This window comes from Perna viridis, chromosome 4 (genome assembly GCF_037379345.1).
Source record: "Perna viridis isolate PV_CMFRI_1.1 ecotype Kerala chromosome 4, ASM3737934v1, whole genome shotgun sequence".
Lineage (NCBI taxonomy): Eukaryota > Metazoa > Mollusca > Bivalvia > Mytilida > Mytilidae > Perna > Perna viridis.
The window spans coordinates 22,661,689-22,687,109 of NC_142448.1; the positions used below are offsets into that span (position 1 = coordinate 22,661,689).

Sequence of the window (25,421 nt, forward strand, 5' to 3'; positions counted from 1 at the left end):
CTACTATGAAACAACTACATGTTGGATATTCATTTAAGGGTTCATGTACTTAAAATATATGAGAAAGAATTAGAATAAAGTCCTTTATACTTTGAGGAATTTGGTCTTTCAAAAATGTCTCTGTTGTTATGGATATTTAGAAAGAACACCTACATTTATATGATGGTTATCAATGTTTTTGTATAACAAATTAGTTTTGTCAGCAAAAATAAACAACAAAAACAAAACAAAAATGACTTGTTTTTTCCTTGATGGTTTTGTTTTCGGAAGATTGAGTGACTGTCTTAATTCTTGAACTATAGAATAGTTTATATCTATCAACTGACCAGTTAATCATAAGTGGAGTAATGTTCTATCATTCATTCAGAAAATCAGTCATAGATAGATATGTAAGGTAATGTATGGTTCAAATGCTGAACACAACTACAGCTGATCGGCTGACCGTGAGTGGCACTTGACTAGTACTACCATTTAGATAAGTTGGATGTTGTTATGTTTTTGGCAACAAAACTGAAGATCTTTCAAGCACTTTAATTAAACAAATTTACACTCTTGATGAAAATGATGTTCCTGTAAGATGATTTACTGAGAATTTGAATGGAACTAATATATTGGCCATTGACCTTGGTCGTTTACAAGGTCATATAGGATCTTTTTTTGAGTAAAACTAATTATTTTCTGTAGTTTTTTTTATATGTGCACTATTTATTACTCCATCATCTGAAACAGTTCTGCCAGTGGTTTGGAAATTTTCCAGCTTCTTTGCTGTTACTTATATGCTACTTTTTCATTTATTTTTGCTAAGTTACATTTGCAGAAAATATAACAGACAGTCTAGATGAGGAAACCAGATGGTATATTTTGTTCATCTTATATCATTTCTGATTAAGTTATGTTTGATGCTCAGTAAATAGTTAGATAAGAAATAAACCGTGTTTAGTCCTCCGCTGCTTCCTCTGTTATAACTATTACATACTGTCAGATTATATTGGGAAATTAAAACAAATCATGTGGAAAATCAAATCATAATATGTCGGCCATGACAGGCAATTATTTGTTTTAGGGGACTCGATGTTGGTCAGATGCCTTAATTAGTATTAAATTAAAACGCTGATTTTTGACCACCTAAACTATACAAGGACTCACTGTTAGTCAGATCTTCTAATGAGTACCATATTCTTACAATTTAAACTGTACATGAACTCACTGTTGGTCAGATCCCTGAATTAGTACCAAATTAACAAATACTAAACTTTATTATTTAAACTGTATGTTCTGTTGAAACAGTTGGACAGATGAAGTAAATGCTTTACTTTTATATGGTTTTTTTAACCTATTTTTTGATTGTACAAAATTCTTAATATTTCTGGAATTCCTTTCAATTCATCCAACAGGTATTTAAAATTGATGAAAAGTATTTTTATCTGAACTTTTTTCAAGTTTGGCATAAGCATATCCCAACTGATAGACAAGACAATATCTCTCCAACAGGGAATTTATGAAGCATTGTTTCATGCAGATAAGTATTACATTTGATCATCATTGTGGAATAATCTCCATCAGATCAGTGGATTAGTTCTGTCCTTGAGCTGAGGAGGAATGTTGGCACACTCTGAGTTCTATGGTAATTGTTTATACATCATAAACACCCACATACAGGTTGTTATAAGACAGTTAGTTCTCTCTAATATTGTCTTGATTGAAATGGCAGTCTATCTGTTAACTCTTCTGTCTTTCATCTAAAATCATTTTCTCCCCTCTTTAATTATCAGATGTACTTATAGTTGAACTTAGAATTGAAAGTGTGTTGAGATTTGACATCAACTTTTCCTTTGATGATTTCTATGTTGATGTAGACTTGGAATACTGATAAATGTAATAGTTGTTAATAATTTAAATGGGTCCTAAGTTTCAATATATTTTCAGACAGGATTTCTTTTTGCTTAATACAATGAAGCTTGCTAATGAAAAAAAATCAAATTAAGATTTTGAAGATCAGAAATTTTGTTCACTTAAATTTGTCTGCTTTATTGGATGTAAAAGAGTCAATCTTTACTGACAAGAAAATTAATTCTGTTTATTCTGCAATCAGTAGATCAAATGTTATTCCTTAAAAGATGCTTTTATTCCTCCTGCTTGCAAAAGTTGTGTGCACCTATGTAAGTTTTTGATCTGAATGTTTTGTTTTGTTTTTGTTGTTGTTTTTTTTATGTGGAAGGGGGCTAGTACCATAATAAAATATGGACTTTGCCTTTGATTACTATTGGATATACCATCGATCTCTTATGTGCAACTCTACACCACTGAATAGAATTTAATGAAACATTTGCAGAATAAATATTGAAGATGTGCACCTTCTATTTTATGTTATGATCTGAATTGGTTTTTTTTTTTAGCGAATCATGGTTTTTATCAAACCCCAACATAAAGGGAGCAGGAGTCTTGAACACCTCTCTTGTTAAATCACTTTCTAATTCCAAGTAATATATGGATTTTAGCATTAAATGCATTTTGACCATTTCCCTTACTTAACTATTCAATGCAATTATGATAGGGTTAAAATAACAGCTGAAGGTTGGCTTTGATTACTCAACAATTATAGTTTAAATGATATTTGTGATCGCCTGATTTACTTGACCAATCAGAAAACATTGAGCAGTTGTGGACTTAGAGCAAGAATGTTCAGTTTTTCTTGTTATACATTCAAAATCTGAGTCTTATTCATACGCTGTACATATATTACATTTAAATGTAGTCCTAGGTTTGGTTATTCATTTATAATGGCCTTGACTTGTATCTCTGATGTAAATGTTGTCAGTTGTGTAATATATAAGTATTGTTCTTTGTGAAGAATAATTGATACTCAAATATCTTAAGAAACCTGTGCAGAAACTTTGCTATCTTGGAGTAGACAACTGTCGAATACATAAATTATCTAAGGAAGTTATATGACTTTGATAATAAAGTGCAACATAAAACTGTTATACACACCATGTGCTGGCTAATTTCCTCTTTTATTCTGATGTCCTCTTTGCTGCTCTTCTTTATATTTTTATTTCTTGTCTAATTGATGGTAAAAATTCCATGTTAAGATCTTGACATTCCAGGGCTACTGAAACAGTTTGATCAGGGATATGGCCATATGTTTTTATCATTGAAGAGTAGGTATACTAGTGCAAGTCATAATCACCAGTGTCTACTTGCTTGTTTTCATTGCATTATTTTCTCTAGTAATTGGAATGTTTTTCATTGTTTGGAACACTGATTAATTATTGTTCTCCACTGTAGGTTTTCATCTGATGATGCTGAAAGCTGAACTCATCTTAGTTGATAAACTTTTAAAAATAGAAATCTTATAATTAATTCTCTAGCAGCAGGAACAGTGATAAATTGATAAATTCCTGACATTGAGGTAACCTTGTATCAGGTTCATTTGTTGTACCTTCTTCGTATTACCTGTCCTCAGGCATGAGTAATTTTGTTACCTTAATTTCATTAGATAATGTACTTTTTAAAGTAGTGATTGTTGCCCAAATCATGACTTTTCTTTTATTTATTTTACTTTTCTATGTCCTAAATATAGAAAAAAAAACAGGTTTGGATTGTTTTTTTTGCCACCTTCATTGTACCACTGTTTGACAATTGTACACTTATATTAATCATCAAGTTAGAGACCTGCAGATAAATCACTGCCAGACAAGTTTCACAGATAATTAGCAAGATCCTGACTTTAAATCTACCTTGTAATTTAATTACAAACAATGCTTATCATAATATGGATGATTTCCAACCCTTGCAATAATCAGTATTTTGTATGAAACACCACCCTTGCTATTAGAATAAAGTTTTCATATATAGTGTTTCAGAAGTGATATGACTGTTAACACAGTTTGGATGTGTCTCTTCATTAGAATTGATTGATTGTCAGGTGATATCTCATTCCAGTACCAGTTGGTATGCTTTGTAATGTTAGGTGATATGCTGGTCATTCCATAATCTGTGAATATGCTCTGCAATGTCAAGTGATATCTGGTCATTCCAGTATCTGGTAATATGCTCTGCAATGTCAGTTGGTATGTGGTCATTCCATAGTCTGTGGGTATATTGTGTAATGTCAGGTGATATATAGGACACCAGACATTCCAGAGTCATTGGATATGTTCTGCATTATCTGCTCATATGTTGGCCATTCCAGAGTCATTGGATATGTTCTGCATTATCTGCTCATATGTTGGCCATTCCACAGTCAGTGGATATGTTCTGCATTATCTGCTCATATGTTGGCCATTCCAGGCATTATGTTTTGCCATTTCAGCTGATTCCATAGTCTAATGGGCATAGACCTGATTATTGGTTTGTTCAGGGTATCTGTCACTGAGGTGATGAAACTTATGTATTTATCTTAATCAGTAAAGCATGTTTCATGTCAGGCATACTTATATCCATGCTCTATCAACAACAGGAATGTAATGGCTATGCACCTTCAACTATTGAGATAATTTAACAGAAATTTAGAAACTTTGGAAAATGCAGCATTTAAGTTAATGAAAATTTAGAATTGACAGTTAAGTATTGAACTGTCATTTTCTGCTTCTACAAGACTCATTTATATATTAGAACCGCATTATAATAAATAAGGGTTAAGTCTTACTTTGTTTCATGGTTTTTATACCTTACCAAACAAATTGGTGAGGTATTTTACGAAACCCTCTATTTTAGAACACAATTCTATTTTTGGTTCTGTTGTTATTTGTTATCCCATTGTTCAATTTTACACCCAGGGGAACTTAACTGGATATTAGTGGTAAAGAAATACCTCCCAAGACTTACCCTAGGGGTTCATCACCAGTTATCAGTGGTATCTCCCAAGACTTACCCCTGGGGAACTTAACTGGATATTAGTGGTAAAGAAGTACCTCCCAAGACTTACCCTACGGGTACATCACCAGTTATCAGTGGTATCTCCCAAGACTTACCCCTGGGGAACTTAACTGGATATTAGTGGTAAAGAAGTACCTCCCAAGACTTACCCCTGGGGAACATCACCAGTTGTCAGTGGTAAAGGAGTACCTGCCAAGACTTACCAAAGGGGAACATCACCAGTTATCTGTAGTAAAGAAATACCTCCCTAGACTTACCCCCAGGGGAACCTCTCTAGATTTTAGTGGTAAAGAAGTATCTCCCTAGATTTACACCCAGGGGAACTTAACAGGATATCAGTGATAATAAAGGATTCCCCCTAGGCTTACTACCGCAGGAATTTTACACTTCAGTATATAGCATGTGGTTGACGAGGAGTTATTGTTGATGATAGGCAGGCCTTCTGTTTTATTTAATGAGGAAAAATTCAGGAAGAACTGTTTAGTACTGGCACATGTACCAATATGTGACCCTTTAGATAACTGAATATTTTATTTTTGTTCCATAAGATTATGTTTTTGTTCCAAAAGATTAAAACACAATAGTGTTTTCTGCAGTCTTAGTTGCTGATATTGTAGTTTCGAAATAAATATTTATGTTTCAGTGGAATAGAGTTTTGTTCAACATGTAAACAAACTGATCATCTTCTACAGGATAAGTGTTGCTTCATGTACTTCATTAAATTTGAGTCAGTTTTGACACTGAGTGCATTTTGGGTGCATCTGTTTGGAAAAACAGGACATTAAAAATCAGATGTTTGATAGTATCTGAATATATTGTAACCACTGCTTTCCACCCCCTGTGGCATCTGGTTTCTGCAGACATTACTAGTACAAATTATGATTGAAAACATATGCCAATATATTCTTGCTTCTTAATCAAGGGAATGATCATTCAATTAAGGATTATCATAATGGTACAGTGAGTGTATAGTTTTGTCATGACGTATGTGTGAAGATTTTTTTCACCATTAATATAATTATTAAAACCATGTGAAATACTTCAAATATTTAGATTTCAATCTAATATTTTAAAGATGTTGTAATGAGCTTGATCAGTCTTCTAAATGAAGCTGTTTTCTTTGCAGAGAATCAAAATAGAACCTATTAGACTCCAATACAAAACATTTTACATTAGTGTTTCATTAATTTGACGATAATATAAACCATGTTATAAACCAACAGAAACTTTAACAATTAAGTCCTGAAAATAAATAAAAGTTACTAAAAATAAGTAAGGAAATAAAAAAATGAGCAATTTCTGGGTTATGTTAACTGTGAATTATCAAAATCCAGCAGAATATAAACATCATTACATTGGTTACATTAAAGTGGAGTCTACTGGAAAAATGGGTTTTCTGAAATATAATCTACACAAGTAATGAAAACAGTTACCAACATTTAACACCATAATGTAGTATGTGTAATATATTTTTTTTATATGGATATCAGGCTATTGATAAATAGTACAGAACAAGGTGTTTATTTTTCTATGACTGCAGTTTTCATTACATATATATAGTATACATTTTGAATTTCTTGATGTATCATTGTCTAGTTCTTTCTTATGGCCCATGGGTTAATTGAACATGGATCATTTCACTAATATAATATAATAAGGCTTTCCTTTTTATTAGAAATTGCAGATGATTCAAACACCTAGCGATAACATTCAAATGTTAGCAGTTTCATTTTTTCCCAGTTTTACTTTATAATCATTTCTATTTTTCAGACTGGTGACTTGCTGCGACATAAGATTTCACACAGACCAGACAGACAACAACTTGTTCAGCAACATATATTAGAAGGTATGCAAGTTAAAGAGTGTGCTGAGCATGTCTCGAGTTCATCCCTTGTTAAGTTAAAGAATAAAAGTTTTGAAATTAGCATGTTGACTTAGTTTGCATTTTTTATCAACCATTTTACAGTTTTCTCTAGTAGAGTTGAGGAGGTAGACCTAGGGTAAAGGACATAACTCTTGAAATCAGTGATGTTTTGTATCATATTTAATTTCATCAAAGCCTATCAAGCTTTCATTTGAAACAGAATGAAATCAATCCAAGTAACTTTCATGCTTACATGAGATCAATGTAAAATGCTGAATACAAGCATTGCAATGATTTGTAAGAGTTGTGTCCCTTAGCCTGGGTTTACCGCCTTAAATCACTAGCATTTTTTTTATAATAAATGATTTATCAACATTTTTGTAATAAGTAAAATCATTTCAATATGTACAAGAAACCTGAAGGATTGTTCTTGTTTTATCAAGAATTCTAAAAGCTTTAAATATTTCGATGTAAAGCATTCCTATTCCTAAGAGTCTAATTAAAGTGTACATTGAAGTTAACCAGAAGCCAAAGTTTATTTAAAAAGTTTCAATTACTTAAATGAATTGAAAGCAGTATGGTCAGATATTCTGCCAAATGAATTTCTACTTTTCTACACTTTGCTACATGACTAAAAGTTTATTTACGTAGATTTATTCTAATTTTAATCTGGTCTTTGAACAGAAATGTTAAAAAAAAGATATAAAATTAGTAAATTATTAGATGCATCTTTGTTTTATTTAAGTATAGAGCTTATATCTAGATAAATTAAATGGGAAAATGTCTGCAGGACAGTGTATATTTCTCTGTATTATCAGTTGAGGTGAATATCACAGATTCAGTAGTCAATTTCACAAAAAGTGATGTGTAATATTGATTGTAAGTTACGATATCACATCTAATTTCTATTATGACTTCATAACTTAAGACTAATTTTACACTGGTGACTTTTTATGAACTCGACCACAGGTCCACTTAATTAGGTTGGATATTGGCATTGACATTGAAGCAAACTTGAACTTTAACCTTGACACAGATTAATATCTTGCTTGTTTAGCCAGAAGCAATAGGATTGAGATGCTGTTAACATTAAGGTGTCACTGTCTATTGTATGATAATAGTAAGATAGATATATGGACATTGCCAAGGAATTCATCATCTGTAACCCTTGGAATCAAACCAAACTTCTCAGTCTTTGATTAGTATCAGGCCATCATGCTATTCCGATTTATCATTTGATGTAAGCCTATTAATTAACAGATGCTAAAAATCTAAATAGATAGACATTTCTAAACCATTTCAATACTGGAATACTTAACTTCAAGTGAGCAAGATACTTATTTCTATCAAACAGTATTTTAAAATATCTGTTGGAATTACATAAATATATTATAATGTCATTTCAGTTGGTAGTTTCTAGAAAAATTTGACCACTCTAAAGCTCTGACTCACAGATCTGTTATTCATTGAATGTGGTAATGAATATAATATTCTATGAATTTCAAATGTTACATTATATTTACGGAACCTTCTTCCTTCTTTAACATCACTGTCTGCTTATAGTGCTAGATTGAATTATTAATTAAACTCCCACTAAATGTCATTCCATACATGCAGATTTCATCACAATTATCTCATCTCCCAACGGATGGATCGCTTTTTAATATGGTATGTGAGTGTAGATGGGGCATATGATTTTGTTGCCATCTAATATCAGCATTCTGTTTTGTGGGACTTATAAATGGGGGATATATTGTCAACAGTTTTGATTGCTGCTGTATAATTGGGGTATATCTAGCACAACAATGCATGCAATTTATGACTTCAAAAAGTCAAATGAAACAAGTACAGAATGGTATCTGAGTTTCAGGGAGACTCCTACATACCTGTAAAACCTTGGTTAAGTACAATGTACATCATATATATTACCAGAAATGATATAGATATGTCATAATATTAACTAAGTTATAACCTTTGATAAATTACAAATAATAACATACAATAATTAATGGTTTTTTTCATGTCAGCAAACAAGTTCTGGTTCAGGTGTGATGCCAGAAATCAGACCCTCCACGAAACCATTCTCATAAGCATATTTATTTCAGTATTTTCTTTGTATTACTTGAATGTACTTGCTCCAGTTGAAGATACAATACAATTCAACACCAGAGATACTTTCCCAAGACCAAAGGTTATATATTTAATAAGAGTTTCTATGAAATGCAGCAACCAAATTTAAAATTTTTAAAGTAAAATGGGATTTTAAAAAATAAATACTCGGCATCATAAATTCTGAGTAAGTCCATCTGCGCAAGTCAAGCGGGCGGAATCCCCTATCTAAAAATGTCATCCATTGGGATGACTTCATAGTAGCCATCTACCTTTTATTCATCCATTTAATTTCCACCTGCATATTTATTGTAATAATTCGGTATTACAACTATTTTCTGTACTTTTTTTTTTATAAACTCAATTTTCTTCATGTTGACTAGATAACTTTTTATGGCAAATATTGTTTTTGTGATTGTCGGACATGATTGGCATGCACTAGAAATTTAAACTATTTGGTTTGTGTGAATTAATCTCTTTGAAATTAAGATATTATGCCACAGAAGGAAGGCTTGGATTGATTTTTTTTTTTTGGGGGGGGGGTTGTGACTTGAACAGTTTGAGAATAAGGGGTCACTTTGATTCTGATGAAGTTTTTATCCTGTGTCAAAAATACAATTGCTATCAGAATTCAGAGCTGCATCAAACTTGAATGGTAAGTCCATATTTGTACCGCTGCAGTCATTTAAAGATACAAAGAAACATTCAATTGATTGAATGATTCTTATAATAAGGCACACAAAAATATTGAGTCGAAAGTAGAACTCCTTATTAGAGTTACAGTCCATGAAAGGTGAAAAATAATGTTGCTTTTTTTTTCATTTTTTAACCAATTCATATAGAAAAAATCTTTAATTAATGAAATGATCATGTGATCAGCTCTATATAAGGTTCAACTGAGTCACCATATGAAAAGACTCCCAGTAGGAGTAGCTGCCCTTGAAAGTTAAAAATAGAACTATTTTGCAGCAGATAGAGAAAATATTGCAATTTCTGATTATTTTTTTTTTTTATTCCTGACAACAAATATTCATAAGGTGAAAAAATTAGTTCCACACTCACGATCAATTTAGGTCCTTTTTGGGCCTCTAGGTTTTCTTCCATGTCTTTTGAAAAATTAAAATTGAAATTGAAAATTAAATATTGAATAAGAATGGGTAAATGATTGTGTGATGGAACACACATGTTAATAAAGATTGAAGAATGGATTCTCTCACGGATTCTCTACTTCTCTATTATAATAATATATTATTTCGATAGCAACTTGTTTTCATTGTTAATCGTTAGTTTTGATAGTTTTGAAAAGATCTATTACTGCATGAACTATATTTTTCCTGATTTGTGCATTAATTGAAAGGAGCACTTATTTTTCTACATATTCAATCCTTTTTGATTTGTATTGCAATCTAAAAGACTACATCAAAGAAAGAGGAGAATGATTCTGAAGCATGTCTGTTCCTACTGTTAGCATGAGTTTCTCTGTCTGAAGCCATTAAACACATGCTGTTCAGTATTAATTAAGATGGGTCAATGTCCTTTTACAGAGTTAATTGCTTATTAGTTGATGTTCACAATCATTTACAAGCTATTCTATATAAAACATGAACTGCTTGTTTTCTTTTCAATCAGATTCTGAAATGGAGCGATAAGCAATTGCATATCTACATTAAAAAAAAATATCATTGCAGTTATTTTCAATAGGTGAACTAAAAACTGTACACTTGTAAAATAGTAGTATTAAAATAAATAAAAAAATGAATATGGTTGCAGTACGATACAGTATATACCGAATCTTCTTGTACATGCAATTATTAAATTTAAACTTGGCTTAAACAACATTGGGTGGATCAGTTAATTATGTGGCTGTAAGGAAGGACTCATTTTATTAACCAATCTAACATACTTGACCACAAAGCAAAACAGACCATTTTGCTTGTTTTGACAAACAGTATTTTGATATACATTGCATGATCTACTCCTCCCTATTTCAGATACCAAAATTGATCCATCTCTACATGAGCGACAACGTTTATTGAAGCGTGCTCGGCTTGTAGATGATCTTAACGACAAATTAATTCACCGACCGGGGCCTTTGGACCTTATGAAAGGAAACATTTTAAAAACTGATGATGAAAAGTTAATGGAGGCTATTCAAGGTAGCTTATATTTTATTTCAAAGTTTGTTTAAGACAATAAGCATCTTTCTAAACACAGACATAACACATATACAGCGACCTGTGAAATAAGAATTTTCTGAAAAGTGGACCCTTTACAAGACACAGAGACCCTTCATTGACCTGTTTTATTGTTGATTATAACAGCATGGATTTTGGCTTTAAATGTAGTTTGAATAACAAATTATGAAAGTACACGATATACATGTATAAAAGTTGAGAAGCTTTTCATTTGTATATACTTTCAGCTATATTTATAAGGTATTATTTCACACTCAAAACAGTATAATGAAATAAAGTACATATTATTCTACCTCTTACATTATGTAAAAATGCTAGTTACTCAAGAAATCTTCAGTTTTATATTGCTTCATGTGCAGTATTTATAATTGTTTTTGCATTTCAACAATATTTACTTCTTATTTCTTGCATATTAAATGTATTGCATAAAATCCTGATGTTAATAGGTGTTAAGATTTGACTGCTTTTCTATTTTTAGATGGTTCCTTACCATTTTCAAATAAAGATGATGACATGTTTATATTTGATGATGACAGTAACACTAGCGATCCTGCCCAATCACCATCACACGGAGATGAATCAGGGTTGTCTGACATTGGTAGTCCTCCCATCATACCTCAAGCACCAAGTCCACCAAATCTAAACAAAGGGCAGAAACTCTTCCATACCTCTAATTTCCAAGCTAATGTTGCTAAATTACCAGTAGTGACAACACAGACTTTTACTCTGAGTAACACACCCAATGTGTTAAACAATGGTGGAAACTATTCAATTGCTCAAGTGAAAAATGGAAACAATTTTGTGACCAAAGTTCGACCTAAAAAATCAAATAGACCAAAACCTCAGTCTAAATCTAAAGTGATAAAATTCCATGAGTATAAAGGACCTCCAAATGTTGTGAAGAGTACAAATCCGACGTCTTCTGCAACAACACAAGATAAATCAGAAACACCATATCATATTCTTCTTCAGCAACAACAGTTATATCTGCAGTGGCAGTTGGAATTTAATGGTAGTAACAACATAACTGTTAACAAAATTGACAAACCGGTGCCAAGTGTTGTCATTACAACAGCTTCAACTTCTCCAATAACAGTGACATCACCAGTGTCTATGACTACATCACAAGGACAAATGCCAAGTTTGGCAGTGACACAGGCAATGACCTCACCACCGAGTCAAAGTTTGTTAGGGTCACAAGGTAGTATTATTACAACAGTGTCTGCACCTCCTAATATTCAAACTAAAATAATGCCACCAGCGGTTGTGCAAACATCAACATCACCAATTTGTCAACCGCAGGTTCAGCTTAACCCAAACAAACCAATAACTACAAAAATCATTCAAAATAAACCACTCTCTAATCTGGAGGATATGAAAGTAGCAGACCTGAAGGCAGAATTAAAGAAGCGTAATTTGCCTGTATCTGGACCTAAACCACAACTGATTGAGAGACTGAAGCCATATGCTGATACTATCATACCAAACATTAACAGTTCTTCAAAGAATATATCAGCTTTGTCAAAGTTACCAGTTCAGGCAGTTGTAAATGTGAAAAAATTTCCTGTTGTCAAATCTGATGATATTTCAATGCACAATAGTAGTTCTCCAACTTCACCAAGAAGTTTGGAATCTTTCATGCCATTATCTCCAGAAATCATGGAAATGGTGACTTCACCACAGGCAAGTTCATTGAATGTACAACAACAGAATAATATAAATGCTAGTCAGGGTTCTATACCAATGGCCATAGACAACTCCAGGCCTCCATCAGTTGCTCCTTTGGATATAGCTATGGAAGTGGATCAGCCACCAGACCCATCTAATATCATTCAACAGAGTTTTAATCAGAGTAACTTATCTCCATCATCATCCACTATAACTCTTGTAACATCACCTACACAACAACAAGTTCAGTTGATTCAGACACCCATGGATCAGGGACAACCTCATACAATTCAGATGGTCGCACCAAAGGTACCTCAACTCCCTGTTACAAATAAAATAGTTGAGCCAGCATCACCTGAACAGCTTCTCAACCAGGAGATGTTACAACAACAGAGACATAAAATATCAGAACTTCAGAGACAGCTAGAAGAGTCACAGATGAGGTTAAAACTTCAACAAATTCATCATCAACATTTGCAAAAACAGCAACAGCAGTTAAACAAGCTTCAACAGCAAACTGCTCAGTTGAATCAAATTCAACAGACACACTTGTTGCAACAACCTAATTCACCTCCTATGCCAGTGAGCTCCCAGATGTTACAACAACAAGTGTCGCCTTCAGTTGTGGTAAATTCTACCTTATCACCACAACAGAATACTGTAACACCTCCATTGACAGCTAAAACAAATATGATACAACCAACATCTCCACCACAGGCTGTTGGTACTGTGATAGGCAATCCACCAACCCAGATATTGCCTTTACCTGTTTCTCAGGCTGCATCTGAAGGAACTACAATACTACAGATTCCTCTTAATGCATTACAGAATGCTACTCGTCTGACCACAGCTGATGCCTTAAAGGCAGTCAATGCATCAATAAAGCCTCCAGCTAGCACCATTAATACTGTTAATGGTCAGGCTCCAAAAGTATCAATGCCAAATATACTAGGAAATCAAGTGTTGCATCATAGTCTAAATTTAGGGAATCCAACTACAAGTCTGTCTTCATTAATCAACATACAGTCACTGCAGACCCAGTCAGGGAAACCAATTAATGGACTTACCAGTGTACAACAGCAGAGGTAAGTTCTCTATGATAGCAGGACAAAGTTATTGGGGAAGTATCTAATAGACAATAACTTCATGAATAAAAGTACAACATACTCTTGCCTTTTAGTAAGTGGATTCAAGAGACTCATAATATCCTCCACACTGTGTGTTGAGTTCACCATACTGTGGGATGATTTCACCATACTGTTGGTTGAGTTCATGATACTGTGGGATTATTTCACCACACTGTGGGTTGAGTTTACCATACTGTGGGATTATTTCACCACACTGTGGGTTGAGTTCACCATACTGTGGTATTATTTCACCACACTGTGGGTTGAGTTCACCATACTATGGGATGATTTCACCACACTGTGGGTTGAGTTCACCATACTGTGGGATGATTTCACCTCTGTGTTATTTATTTTTCTTTAAGTATTGATATTTGAATGTTGTGAAATTGTATAATAACAAACTATTATTTTTTTATTATAAATGTAACAGGTACGTGATAGTAAATGTGCTGAATTTAAAGGTAAATGAACAAAGTTGACATTTAACAAGTGTTAAGATGCTCATATTTACTACAGGAAATTTACAAAGTCTAGATATGGAATATATTGAATATGAATTTTAAAATCATGTTCTTAGCTAGAAAAAGTTTTAATCAGGAATGACTACTGTTGATAACTGTTTTAAGGACAATATTTTTAAACAGAAATATCTTATGATTATGGTTAACAACTGTTTCAGAGCTATATCTGTACCATCATCACCAGTTGAAGGGAAGACAAGCATAGCCAGAGCAAAATCTAATCCTTTCTTTATACCATCTAAAGAGCCTCCAAAATATGATGAAGCTGTTAAAAATATGCAGAATCTTGCTCAGGTTTGTATACTTGAAGGTATATACTATGAAAGTACTATTGCTTGTGGGGAACCAATTTTCCTGTTTTTTTGTGTGTAGGCCAACCACAAAATTTGGTTCACAGCAAAAATGAGATTTCTGTTGATGTGTAAAACCTCAAAACCACAAATTCAAAAATCAACTGATATGTATTTCTTTCCTAATCCAAGAAAATTGGTATCCATGAATTAAGGTACTTTCACAGTATATGATAAACATGCCTATTACAAGCATGTTAGTCCCATCAATGTTGTGTGATGTGAACAATATTAATGAGTTTTTTAAGAGATTTTATTGTATATAGCCCAATGAACTAGTGAACATTTTCAAAAACTTTTGAATGTAAACATTAATGAAAACTATAGAAGTAGCAATAGCAAAATTGCCAACAAGGGTAAGATCTGTAGACAAAACAAGGGTAAGATCTTTAGACAAAACAAGGGTAAGATCTGTAGACAAAAAAAGGGTAAGATCTGCAGATAAAACAATATGGCAACTTCAAATGTACAACTAAACAAAGAACAAATAGAATAAACACAAAAAAAAACCAAAATATACACAGAAAAACAGACAGCACAAACCAGACCAAAAATTAGTGCTCTGGAAGGATACACAGTTCCTGCTTTTTTCAAAACACCCATTGTGTTGCTCTTTTAAGGTCATGTCCAATGAAAAGGGAAGTATCTGTCTATGACTGATGGAGTTCTCATATTGGAAACAGATACTCCATATCAATCAATCCGGTCATGGTGATGACCAATACATCGTTGTCCCAGTAGCTTTTGTGTAAACCACTGACCCTTGCCTAAAATTTGATCAATATTGCATAATAGAGAAAGACTTGCATGCAATCTGTATTGACCAAGTGACATACCTCGTGATTCGGTATTACTTATTGGTATTGACCAAGTGACATACCTCATGATTCGGTATTACTTATATGTATTGACCAAGTGACATACCTCATGATTCGGTATTACTTATTGCCATACCAAAAGAACAAAAGATTGATTTTACTGAGAGAACTACTAGTAGATAAAACTAGGATTGACAGATTGAACAAAAGAGTGATTTTACTGAGGTGACTACTAGTAGATGGAACTAGGATTGACAGATTGAACAATACTCTCAATTGAACAGGCCCCGTGCAGGTCCGGGTGTTAAAAGAATAGGCCTGCAGCAGCGCTAAGCTTGTCGTAAAAGGCAACTAAATAGTGCTCAGAAACCTAGCCGGGGGCTAGGCGCTCTGCCCACAGAGCAACTGGGATGTGTGCCCCAGGTGGTGGAATGGGGTACCCCTGGCGTGTTACATGCTGGGGTTGTCAGGCTATAATACGGAAAACCTGACCGCAAACCATAGTGGTGCACCGTGTTGGGAAAGATGCCATGTTCCTCGCACGTTAAAGAACCCTGCTGTGGTATTCGATAGGAGTAGGAACCTTTGCACTCCGCCACAGGAGGCTAAATTGCCCGACCTTACCCATCCCCCCTTTTTCCAGTGGCAATCAAAATTTGTCAACCCTATTATCCTTGTGTCCCATCCTTTTTTTTTCATTTCATGTTCATTTAATCATCCGTTTCATGTTCATCGTCTGAATATAGCTGAAATATTGCTGCTCGGACGTTAAACCCCGACAAACAAACAAACAAACTCAATTGAACAGCACTTAAATATTGACTGTAATTTGTTTGTCTTGGAAGTTGGTATCTGAGTTATGTCAATAACTTGTGACAACAGATAATCTACACATGAACCATGTATCCTTGACTAAATTATAGAAAACTTGGTTAATTGATTATGCACTTCAGTAATATAGCATATGTATATATATTTTCATTTAATGACCATGGACTTGTTCCAACATTAAATATTCTCACTTGTATTAAAGGCCAATATCGATGTTGGTCAATCCTTCACACATGCCTGTCATTAAAAAAATGAACACTTCCTGATGTATTAGGTTCTATATAAAATATTTGTAACATTTTTATGATGGGCCAAAATGATCATTCTGATCTGACAGTGCCATAATTGCATGATGTTAAAGCTTTACTGAGCCAACTTTTGTTTTATATTTATCATATTATGTTTGCTGGGTTTTTCTCTAATCTTTTCCATTACATTCTATGATATTGTGCTTTTAAATGTTTGAATTACGATACCACAACTTTCAAATTCATCTTGACTTATTGCATTGCTGATATTTTTTTAGAGTGGACTTGTACTGAAAACTGAACCTGGTGTACCACAAACAACACAGTCCATGACAAAGAGCATTAGTACACCTATCATAAAGAGTCAAGCCATGGATGATGTCTTAGAAATACTTATTAGAAATGGGGGTAGGTTGTATTGAATGGTAAATTTTGTACAGCATTTCTAGTAGTTAGTTGCTAAATTATCATAAATACTTAGTCTTACACAGTCCCTCTTTATTTCAAGCCTATAATACTTGATTAAATGAAAAATAGCCTATGAAACAATGGTAATGAGTATAAAAGCTCTGTGATACTTTTCATTGAAAAAATAACAGGATATATGATGAACTTATCTTGTTAACGTGACAAGCGTTTCTTCAGTGTTATGTTTAAATGTAATTTCTCTTTCAGAGTTACCTCCTAGTGCTGCACAGGAACCCCCTCCCACACCAAAGACCACACCACAAAGCATATCTACATCCACACTAAATAGTGCCACAAGTTCTCTTGTTGGAATATCATCAAGTGCTATTGGACACTTCCCACAGTTTACTATGACACTTGCATCGTCGATGCCTTTAACAACAACGACAAGTGTTAGTGATGTAGTTTCCTCTTTATTGAACAGTAGTCCATCAGTTTCTGTAATCAAAACAGAACCAGAAACTCCTGTTGCTATGACATCAACATCAGATATTTGTACATCTGATATTTTAGACATAAATGAAATGTTGAATCAGGATTTGACTTCAATGGATTGGACTTCTGATTCTCCTTTTACACAGTTAGACTTAAATGATGGAACATGTCTGCCATCAGACTTTGATAAAAATAACCAATCAAAAGACTTCTTACATGTTCCCCCTTGTGATAATTCTAAACAAGGAACAAATCATGGTTCAGAACCTGACATTGCTGCACTTGGAATCAATGACCTTGAAAATTCTCAGAACATAAACATGCAGATGGATGTATCTGATTGGTTGGATGTGATTATGCCTAGTACTGGGTTAACCCCACTCAGTGCCAATGCTCCCATTCAGTTCCCATCTGATCCTATTCTAACTCCCAGAACACAAGATGAAGTCTTGGATTTGTTTACATTTGAAGATACAGATTTAACTCATGCAGATATACAAAGTGGGTTAAACTGGGAGAAACTGACTGAAACAAACATTAACTAGTGAAATGTGGAGAATCTAATCTCAGTTTTGTAGGTTGCAATTTTACAATTTATTTTATTGTTGCTTTTTGCAGCTTTGGACCAATTTAGTGCAATGGGAGAAGTGTTAATTTGATGATTCCCTAAGCTTATCTTGCAGTGCTATGTTTTTGTTATTTTATTGTATTTATTGTTCAAATTTTATATTTATTCTGATGCAGCTACGAGCATACCTTTAAGGTCATTGTATTTGGAAGATTTCTTTTTTATATCAAAATGTCTCTTAAATTTTTGACACAAGTTACCTTCTTATGAATGAGATACCCTTAGAACTTACATTAATTTTTTTTTTTATAAGTAACCTCGCCAGGAAAGAATCTTATTTTCTCCAAGTATTTTAACCTATTGAGGTACCTTGATAGCTGTATTTTGTGTGGTCCAATTTGTAAATATATATTTATCGAGTGGGTGTGCGCCAGTGCTGACAAAAGTTTTGTTATGTGTTTTGGGTCCATACTTATCGGATTGTTCATATTGTTGCATTTTGATTTTTTACTTTTGTAACAAAACTTTTGTGAACAAGCTTTTCCCCTTAATCACTAATTTATTCATGATGTCATCATCTTTATGTTTTCTATGAGCATTCCATCATAATATAACAGGAATACCTTTGACCTGTATTGTTTGGTTCCAGGTCAACCTATTTATAACTGTCATTGGTATTTAGTGTGAGTTTGAAGGATACAAAAAAAAAAACGCTAAACAGACATAAAACTTATTTGATTTCTCAAATAGTTGAGGTAGATTATACCTATTACATAAAGCACCATTTGTGGCTTCCTGCACATCTGTGAAGAAGTATGTTTTTGACAAGCAAACACTTTCAAATAATGCAAAAGTCATACAACAATTCTGTGACCAGATAATTGTTGTAAAGAATATGAAAGCATATCAGAAAAAATTGTTATTTTTGTTGTTCTTAATTAATAGATATCAAATTTTTCAAATTGAAATTTATATCAATCTTCCTGAAAAAAAATATTGGGTATTGTCCTTTCAAGCAATACAGTGTATCAATTTTGAATTGTCAGTTGAGTTTTTGCACTATCTCTTTGTAATATGTACATGTATTTTAAAATACATATCAACTACAGTGAAACTTCTCCAAACCAGACCCTCAGAAAAGCGGTCTTCCCTTCAAACCAGCCGTTTTCAAAAGTCCCGGCCGATATACCTTAAAACCTATGTGTTTTGTCTTCAATAGACCGGCCACCCCCTTATACCGTACATCTGTCATTTTTTTTCAGTTTTAGTTACATATTTCAAATAAAAACAACCTCACAATTCCACCTGCCCGATTATTGTTCACATGCAATAAATGTGTCAACAAAACTGTAAATGACTACGTAATATTAAGTAATTGATAATTCATTTACTGACTGGTTTTCATTTCATCAGTGGACAGATGATAATTGAAGGGGACAGTAGTTTAAACAACAAATTTAATCCAGTCGTTACATTTTGTCACTGATTGGTGTTAATTGTTGTGTACATACGTCAGGCAACTGGAGTCATTTAATACATGTAGTACGATCTTGACGATCTTTTAACTGTCAATTAATGTGACCTGTGCCCAAGCTAAAACAACATAGGGGTGAAATTATTAGACTTTGTTGATAGGTAATTTACAAAAACAATACAAATAATTAATTACCATCAATAGCCCTTTGATCTTTAATACACATTCTTTCAAAACCATGAACATTATTTTATTGGCAGTACCGTTTGTAAAATCTAATCATTTACAAATGCAAGCTTAGAAATGTAGGAAAAGGCAAAAAGTTTTGAATCTGCATTAAACAAGTCTTGACCAACAAAATGACAATATGTAGGGTTATAGAACACATTAATGGGACAGCTCTTAGAATGCATTGCTATTTTTCACAAAACCGGCCACCCCTATAAACCGGCCATTTGTTTTTGTCCCAGTGGTGGCCGGTTTGGAGAAGTTTCACTGTATTAACAAGCAGAATACTTCATAAGTGTTACCTACCTAAAATTAGCTACTATACATGTAATACTCTAAACAGCTTGGGACACAATGAGAACTTTAAATTGCATTGGTGCTGGAGGATATTTTATGATGAGTTCCATGAAAAATTTGTTTGTTAGACTACTATTGACTACTGGAACCAATCATTGATACAGGTCATTTTTCTTGGGTTATGGTAACTTTCTGCAAAGTGGCCATACCAGATTTAAAAGTTGTCTGGGGACCATTGATATGAATTTAAATGAACCAAACTTTGTGAGTCGCCATATGACCACAATCAGAGGGCACATAAATACGACCATTCTATAGAATTAGTTAACACGTATGTATGAGGGAATGTAGGGTAGTAACAAGTTATCTGTAAGCTTTATCCTTATATTAGTGGTCTGTTTAATTTGTTGAGTTTTTATACCCTGGTACATGTGCTCTATTTGTGTGAGTAATTACCCAATTAGTTTGACTTTAAAGTAACTGCCAGCTTCAATACAACAGTAAGAACTTCAGTTTTTGATTCAGTGGGTATTGTATTAGGTTCAGTTGCTTACTCATAATACCTTCACCAGCTTTATTAATTTCTTCTTTTTTTCTTAATCTCCTTACATGTAGGGAAATTTATTCCTATCATTTTCTGAATTTGATATATTGTTATAAGTCATGAAGATTACAGATAATTTGATGTAGACTAGATATTGTATGGTTGGTTGTCAGCTAAGTAATGCTCACTCTAGCTACTAAAACATTCCCCAAAACTGGTATTACCACTTTGCCTACGTAGTCCCTCATTCCATATGTTCTTTATACATCTTCATGTTTCTGTTTTAATGTAAAGAACTTCATTGCCTGCATCTATTACTAATTAAGTTGCACTCCAGATAAGAATCATGCAAAATGTGATTTATAGTTGGAAAGCCTACATATTTTTATTTTGATATTTTGTTTAAAATGTTGTAGTAAACGAAATTAATTAGGAGATAAAAATTATAGAGAATGTATTTTAGAATTCAAAATTAAGGGAGATAACTCTATAAATGACATTAAAATATAATAGAAACCATTGGGTTTTCAATGTGAATTATCTTCTAAGAGCAGACAGATTTGAATGAATGATTTATATCCATTTCATCATACAGACATATATAGCAACTTAATAACAAAAATATAAATGTGTAGTCTTTCTTTGGTGTATCACATATTACAGAATTTGCATGATTCTTAGTTAGAGAACTACTTACTGTTCTGACTTTTAAGGGGGAGGTAGTGCCAAGTTGATAAACTAAAACTAATTTACTAGTAGTTTTTACTTCAGATTTGTATTTTAATATTTTTTAGATACACCTTCAAATTTAATGTAGAACAGAATGAATAAAAATACTGTTGACCTATTAATATTAGAAGTGTACTTATTTTGGCTATTTTCATGATGATTAAATGAGCTTGAAAAATAATGTTCCTACAAAATTCTTTTTTTTTTTTCAGATCTTGATCTGAAATTGATTATCAGTGTGAGATTTTAACATCTATAAACTTTTCATTGGTGAACAGCCCTTAGACTTGTTATGTTTTTATTAATATAGAAGAAAACTTCAGTCACTGTTGGTCTTATTAGGTCAGATTGGGCATTACTGGTCTTATCATGTCTTTCAATTAGGTCATTAGTAGAGATAGGATCTTCAAAGTAGTTTCTTTATAAGTTAAATTTTGTACAGTTTGTTAAAATGATTTTTGAAGGATTAAAGAAGTGCATGTTTGCATACAAATATATATAATTTAATGTGTCCAATGTTAGTAAAATAAACAATTTGTTTTTTGAGCTTCCGATAGATGTGTACAGATTTTTGTGCCATAGTAATGAATGATTTTTTTCGTAGAATAGATTTTTTTTTGTAAGATTTAATGATTTTAAACACTGGTTACTAATATTTTATCGTTATTGGATATTCCTTACCTGTATCTTTGCATGAATAGGTTAGGAATAGTGATTGTCATTTGATATACCTTAAAATCAATTTGCTAAAAATTAAAAAAATTTATTCAGGAACAGTCTGTACATATGAGCATGCTACTTAAAGGTATCGATATAATAACTGTGATAAACTCCTGTGGTTTGGACCATTTATAAATAGATTTAGATTAAATTGTTTTGACTTGCTTATTGAAAAGACATTCACATGTTGTCAAATGTAAAAATGTGATTTTCTTCATAATCTGGTAGAAGTGCCAATTAATATTGTTTCCTTTCTAATAAATTAATTGTTTAGTCATAAAAAGTTGCTCATGCCCTAAGTGCACTTTGTGCCTTGATTATTGTTGTTTCTTCATTTTTTGCTTTTACTTCAGTGAAATGATTATAAGTGTAATTTTTTGTAAGAATCAGGCAAAATGGGAAAAATCAGAAACATGCATGTAAAAAAAAACCAACAATCTGAAAATATAATATCACTCAAGGATACTTTCTCTATTTGAAATCTGCATCATTTGATTTGCTAAGAATTTTTCAGTGATTATGTTAGAAGAATGAGGTTTTTGACTGAGTCATCTGCCCTTGAAATGTTCATTTTCAGTGCATTTCAATGAAATTATATCTCAATTTACCAAAGTGATATGGAAAATCTTGCCTTTTTTCGTGATTCTGATGATGTTAACAGTCAAATTTAAGTTTTCAAAATGGTGGGTTTTGTCTACCATGTTTCACCTACTGCCTGATTCTTAAAGAGACTGTCACTTGATGACTGTAAATTCAGAAATTATTGTGTGTAAATTATCACTATTTCTGGAACATTTTTGGTATATTGATAGTTATTTTCCCCCATTCTAGTGTACTACTTTTTAAATTAATGGTTATATAGTAACCAAGACAAATAATTCACAGTAAAAAAGGGTCTTGATTTGATTGCACTGTTCAATAGAAAACATTTAGGTCTATAAAGCTTATTGACGGAATGTCCTGTCTGTTTATAATTTTATAATTCCTTCATGTGATACTACTGTATATTAAGAAATTGTCAAAATTATATTTGAATATTTGCGAAATTTAAAATCAACAGTAAAAATAACATAAAATGCTTTTTGTAAGCTTATTGCATGTGTATCTCTCTGTAAAGTAGAGTTTAAGAATTTGGTCTGAAAATTGTTGTATTTTGATGTGTGTATATTGAAGATTGAACATATTTTCTAAATTAATATATTATTGTTATGTTAGTTTTTGTCTAGATCAAAGTTCTGTTGCATGACATGAGTGGACTGACATATACGTTGACCAGTGTTAAACCCTAGATATGATAGTGTTGTATATACATTTGATGCTGATATTTGTTACTAACTTGCCAAATAATGAAATAGTGCAGTTATTTTTGCACTCCAGACACTTTGCAGTAGTTAAAATCGCTCCTTTATAAGAGTTTTTTCCAAACATGATTAAGTAATAATGTTGGTATGAACCAAACAAATTAAATAGTTTCTTTCTGTTTAGACTTGAAACTCCCATTTCATTTGTCACGTTTTCATGGTAGTGACATTTTCAGGGAGAAGGGAAACATTGAAAATGTGTAAATAGAATTAAATGACAATAACTGAACTAACATGACAATAACTTCCATTAATTACATATATGTACAGATATTATTTACACATATGTACAAATATTTGAATATTGTTGATCCTGTACATATGTACCATGAGTGTTTAACAGTATTCTTATCATGTGATCAACCTTGTTAGTAGTTTGTATCGTTATAGCTTTGTTTTCCCAGTGATTTCTTTTTACACGTGTTGTCCGTGTTATATTATAATTAGAAAGATTTGGAACTTTATGTTGGTTTGGATTTTAAAACATAATGTTTGCAATTACATACTACACACTGTCACCTCAGCTACTTAACATGAGTTTTCTCCCTTAGTTTTCTAGGCTCCATACAAACATTTTCTGTTCTCTTAATTTTCATACTTGTTTTACAATTCGGATTATATCCCATAGCTTTATGCTACTGATTATCCTAACCATTTTACTTGTTTTCTTCACATTCCCTTTCAATTAAATCAATAAGATTAATAATTTCCATTCTTCAACAACTTTCCTCTTATTTAAGCAGTTCATTTTAATAGCATATTTCTTTTTTTAATCATTTTTCTTAATTACAGTTAGAAAAGGAAATGATTGTTTCCCCAATATTTCCTGGTAATTATGACCAGATGGTTTATTGACAACAACTTTTCCATTTGTAGACTGTTCAATTATTTTAAACAATTACAATGGATCATGTGAACAATCTAAGAGTTGGTTGAATGATGGATATAGTGTTATGCTTATGTCCTTATTATGTCTCAGAAATCCATTTTGAAAAATGTAATAAGCATTATTTTGTAAAATACTTTGGAAAAATTTCTCATCTAATCTTAGTCATGTTATCATTTACACATGTAAACAGCTATATTAAAGTAGTTATGAATATTGATATCCCATAAGTGTAGACAAATTATTTTTTATTTCTGATTTCTACGAATTTTTATGCCTTTTGTTGTGAGTATAGATTTTCAGCATTGTTTTTGCATTCCATAAAGTAGTATAAACCCATCAATATGTTACAAATGGCACACCATACTTTTTTCCTGGTTAAGGCATGGTCCTTTAATGATATATCATTTCATACCTTCTGACAAATTTTTATTCTTGTAGTCTTTGGTAGTGTAATATAAAAAATACAAATCATGTACCACAATACAGTATTGATACAGTAGCTTGTACCATGTGATCTTGATATGTCAGTTTGATAATGAAATGAATTTTGGTCTGTTGTACAGATAAAGAGATACCTTTCCATAAATAAGATAAAATAATGATAGAAAAAACAATGTGATAACGTTTTCTTGTTTGTTACAGCTGAAAAGTTTTTTTTTTATAATAAATACATTTTGATGTACAAACTTAATTGAAATTAATGCGAGTCCTGCTTATCACTTTTTTTATTGCCTTCAAAAATCCAGTATCTTATAAGGATTTATAATTCAATGTACAAGAATCTCATTTATAGATTCAATAATTATTTCCAACAGGTGATATTTAGGTCACATGGTATAGATAGTTTGTTACAGATTCGTTAATGTTATGTTTTTGTACATATTGTCTTTAAAAGAATGTGTACAGAACCTGGCTCTTTGTAAATGCATTACACCATGTCATTTCTTAGGTCCAAATAAAAACAGCTTTGATGTTGAATGTTGTTTCATACGCCTATTCATATAAAAAATGTGTCAACAATTTGTGATGGGAAGATTAATTGGTTTAAACACACACTAACGTTAAATCATGTGCTGAAATAAAAGGAACAATCCAA

General features: G+C 32.4%; 1 protein-coding gene across 8 annotated transcripts in view; it reads left to right on the forward strand.

Moving 5' to 3' along the window:
* LOC148619351 (uncharacterized) overlaps positions 1-19,197 on the forward strand; it is a 56,132-nt gene extending 36,935 nt beyond the window's left edge. For 6 of the 8 annotated variants that reach the window (XM_088579152.1, XM_088579153.1, XM_088579154.1 and 3 more), the window contains 6 exons: positions 6,652-6,727; positions 10,846-11,010; positions 11,528-13,802; positions 14,524-14,659; positions 16,891-17,020; positions 17,288-19,197. In XM_088579152.1, coding sequence (XP_088435278.1) covers positions 6,652-6,727; positions 10,846-11,010; positions 11,528-13,802; positions 14,524-14,659; positions 16,891-17,020; positions 17,288-18,060 — 3,555 coding nt within the window. In that variant the 3' untranslated portion in view covers positions 18,061-19,197. The remainder of the gene's footprint in view (positions 1-6,651; positions 6,728-10,845; positions 11,011-11,527; positions 13,803-14,523; positions 14,660-16,890; positions 17,021-17,287) is intronic. The other 2 variants (XM_088579156.1, XM_088579157.1) reach the window with 1 other exon arrangement.
* The last annotated feature ends 6,224 nt before the right edge of the window (positions 19,198-25,421 follow it).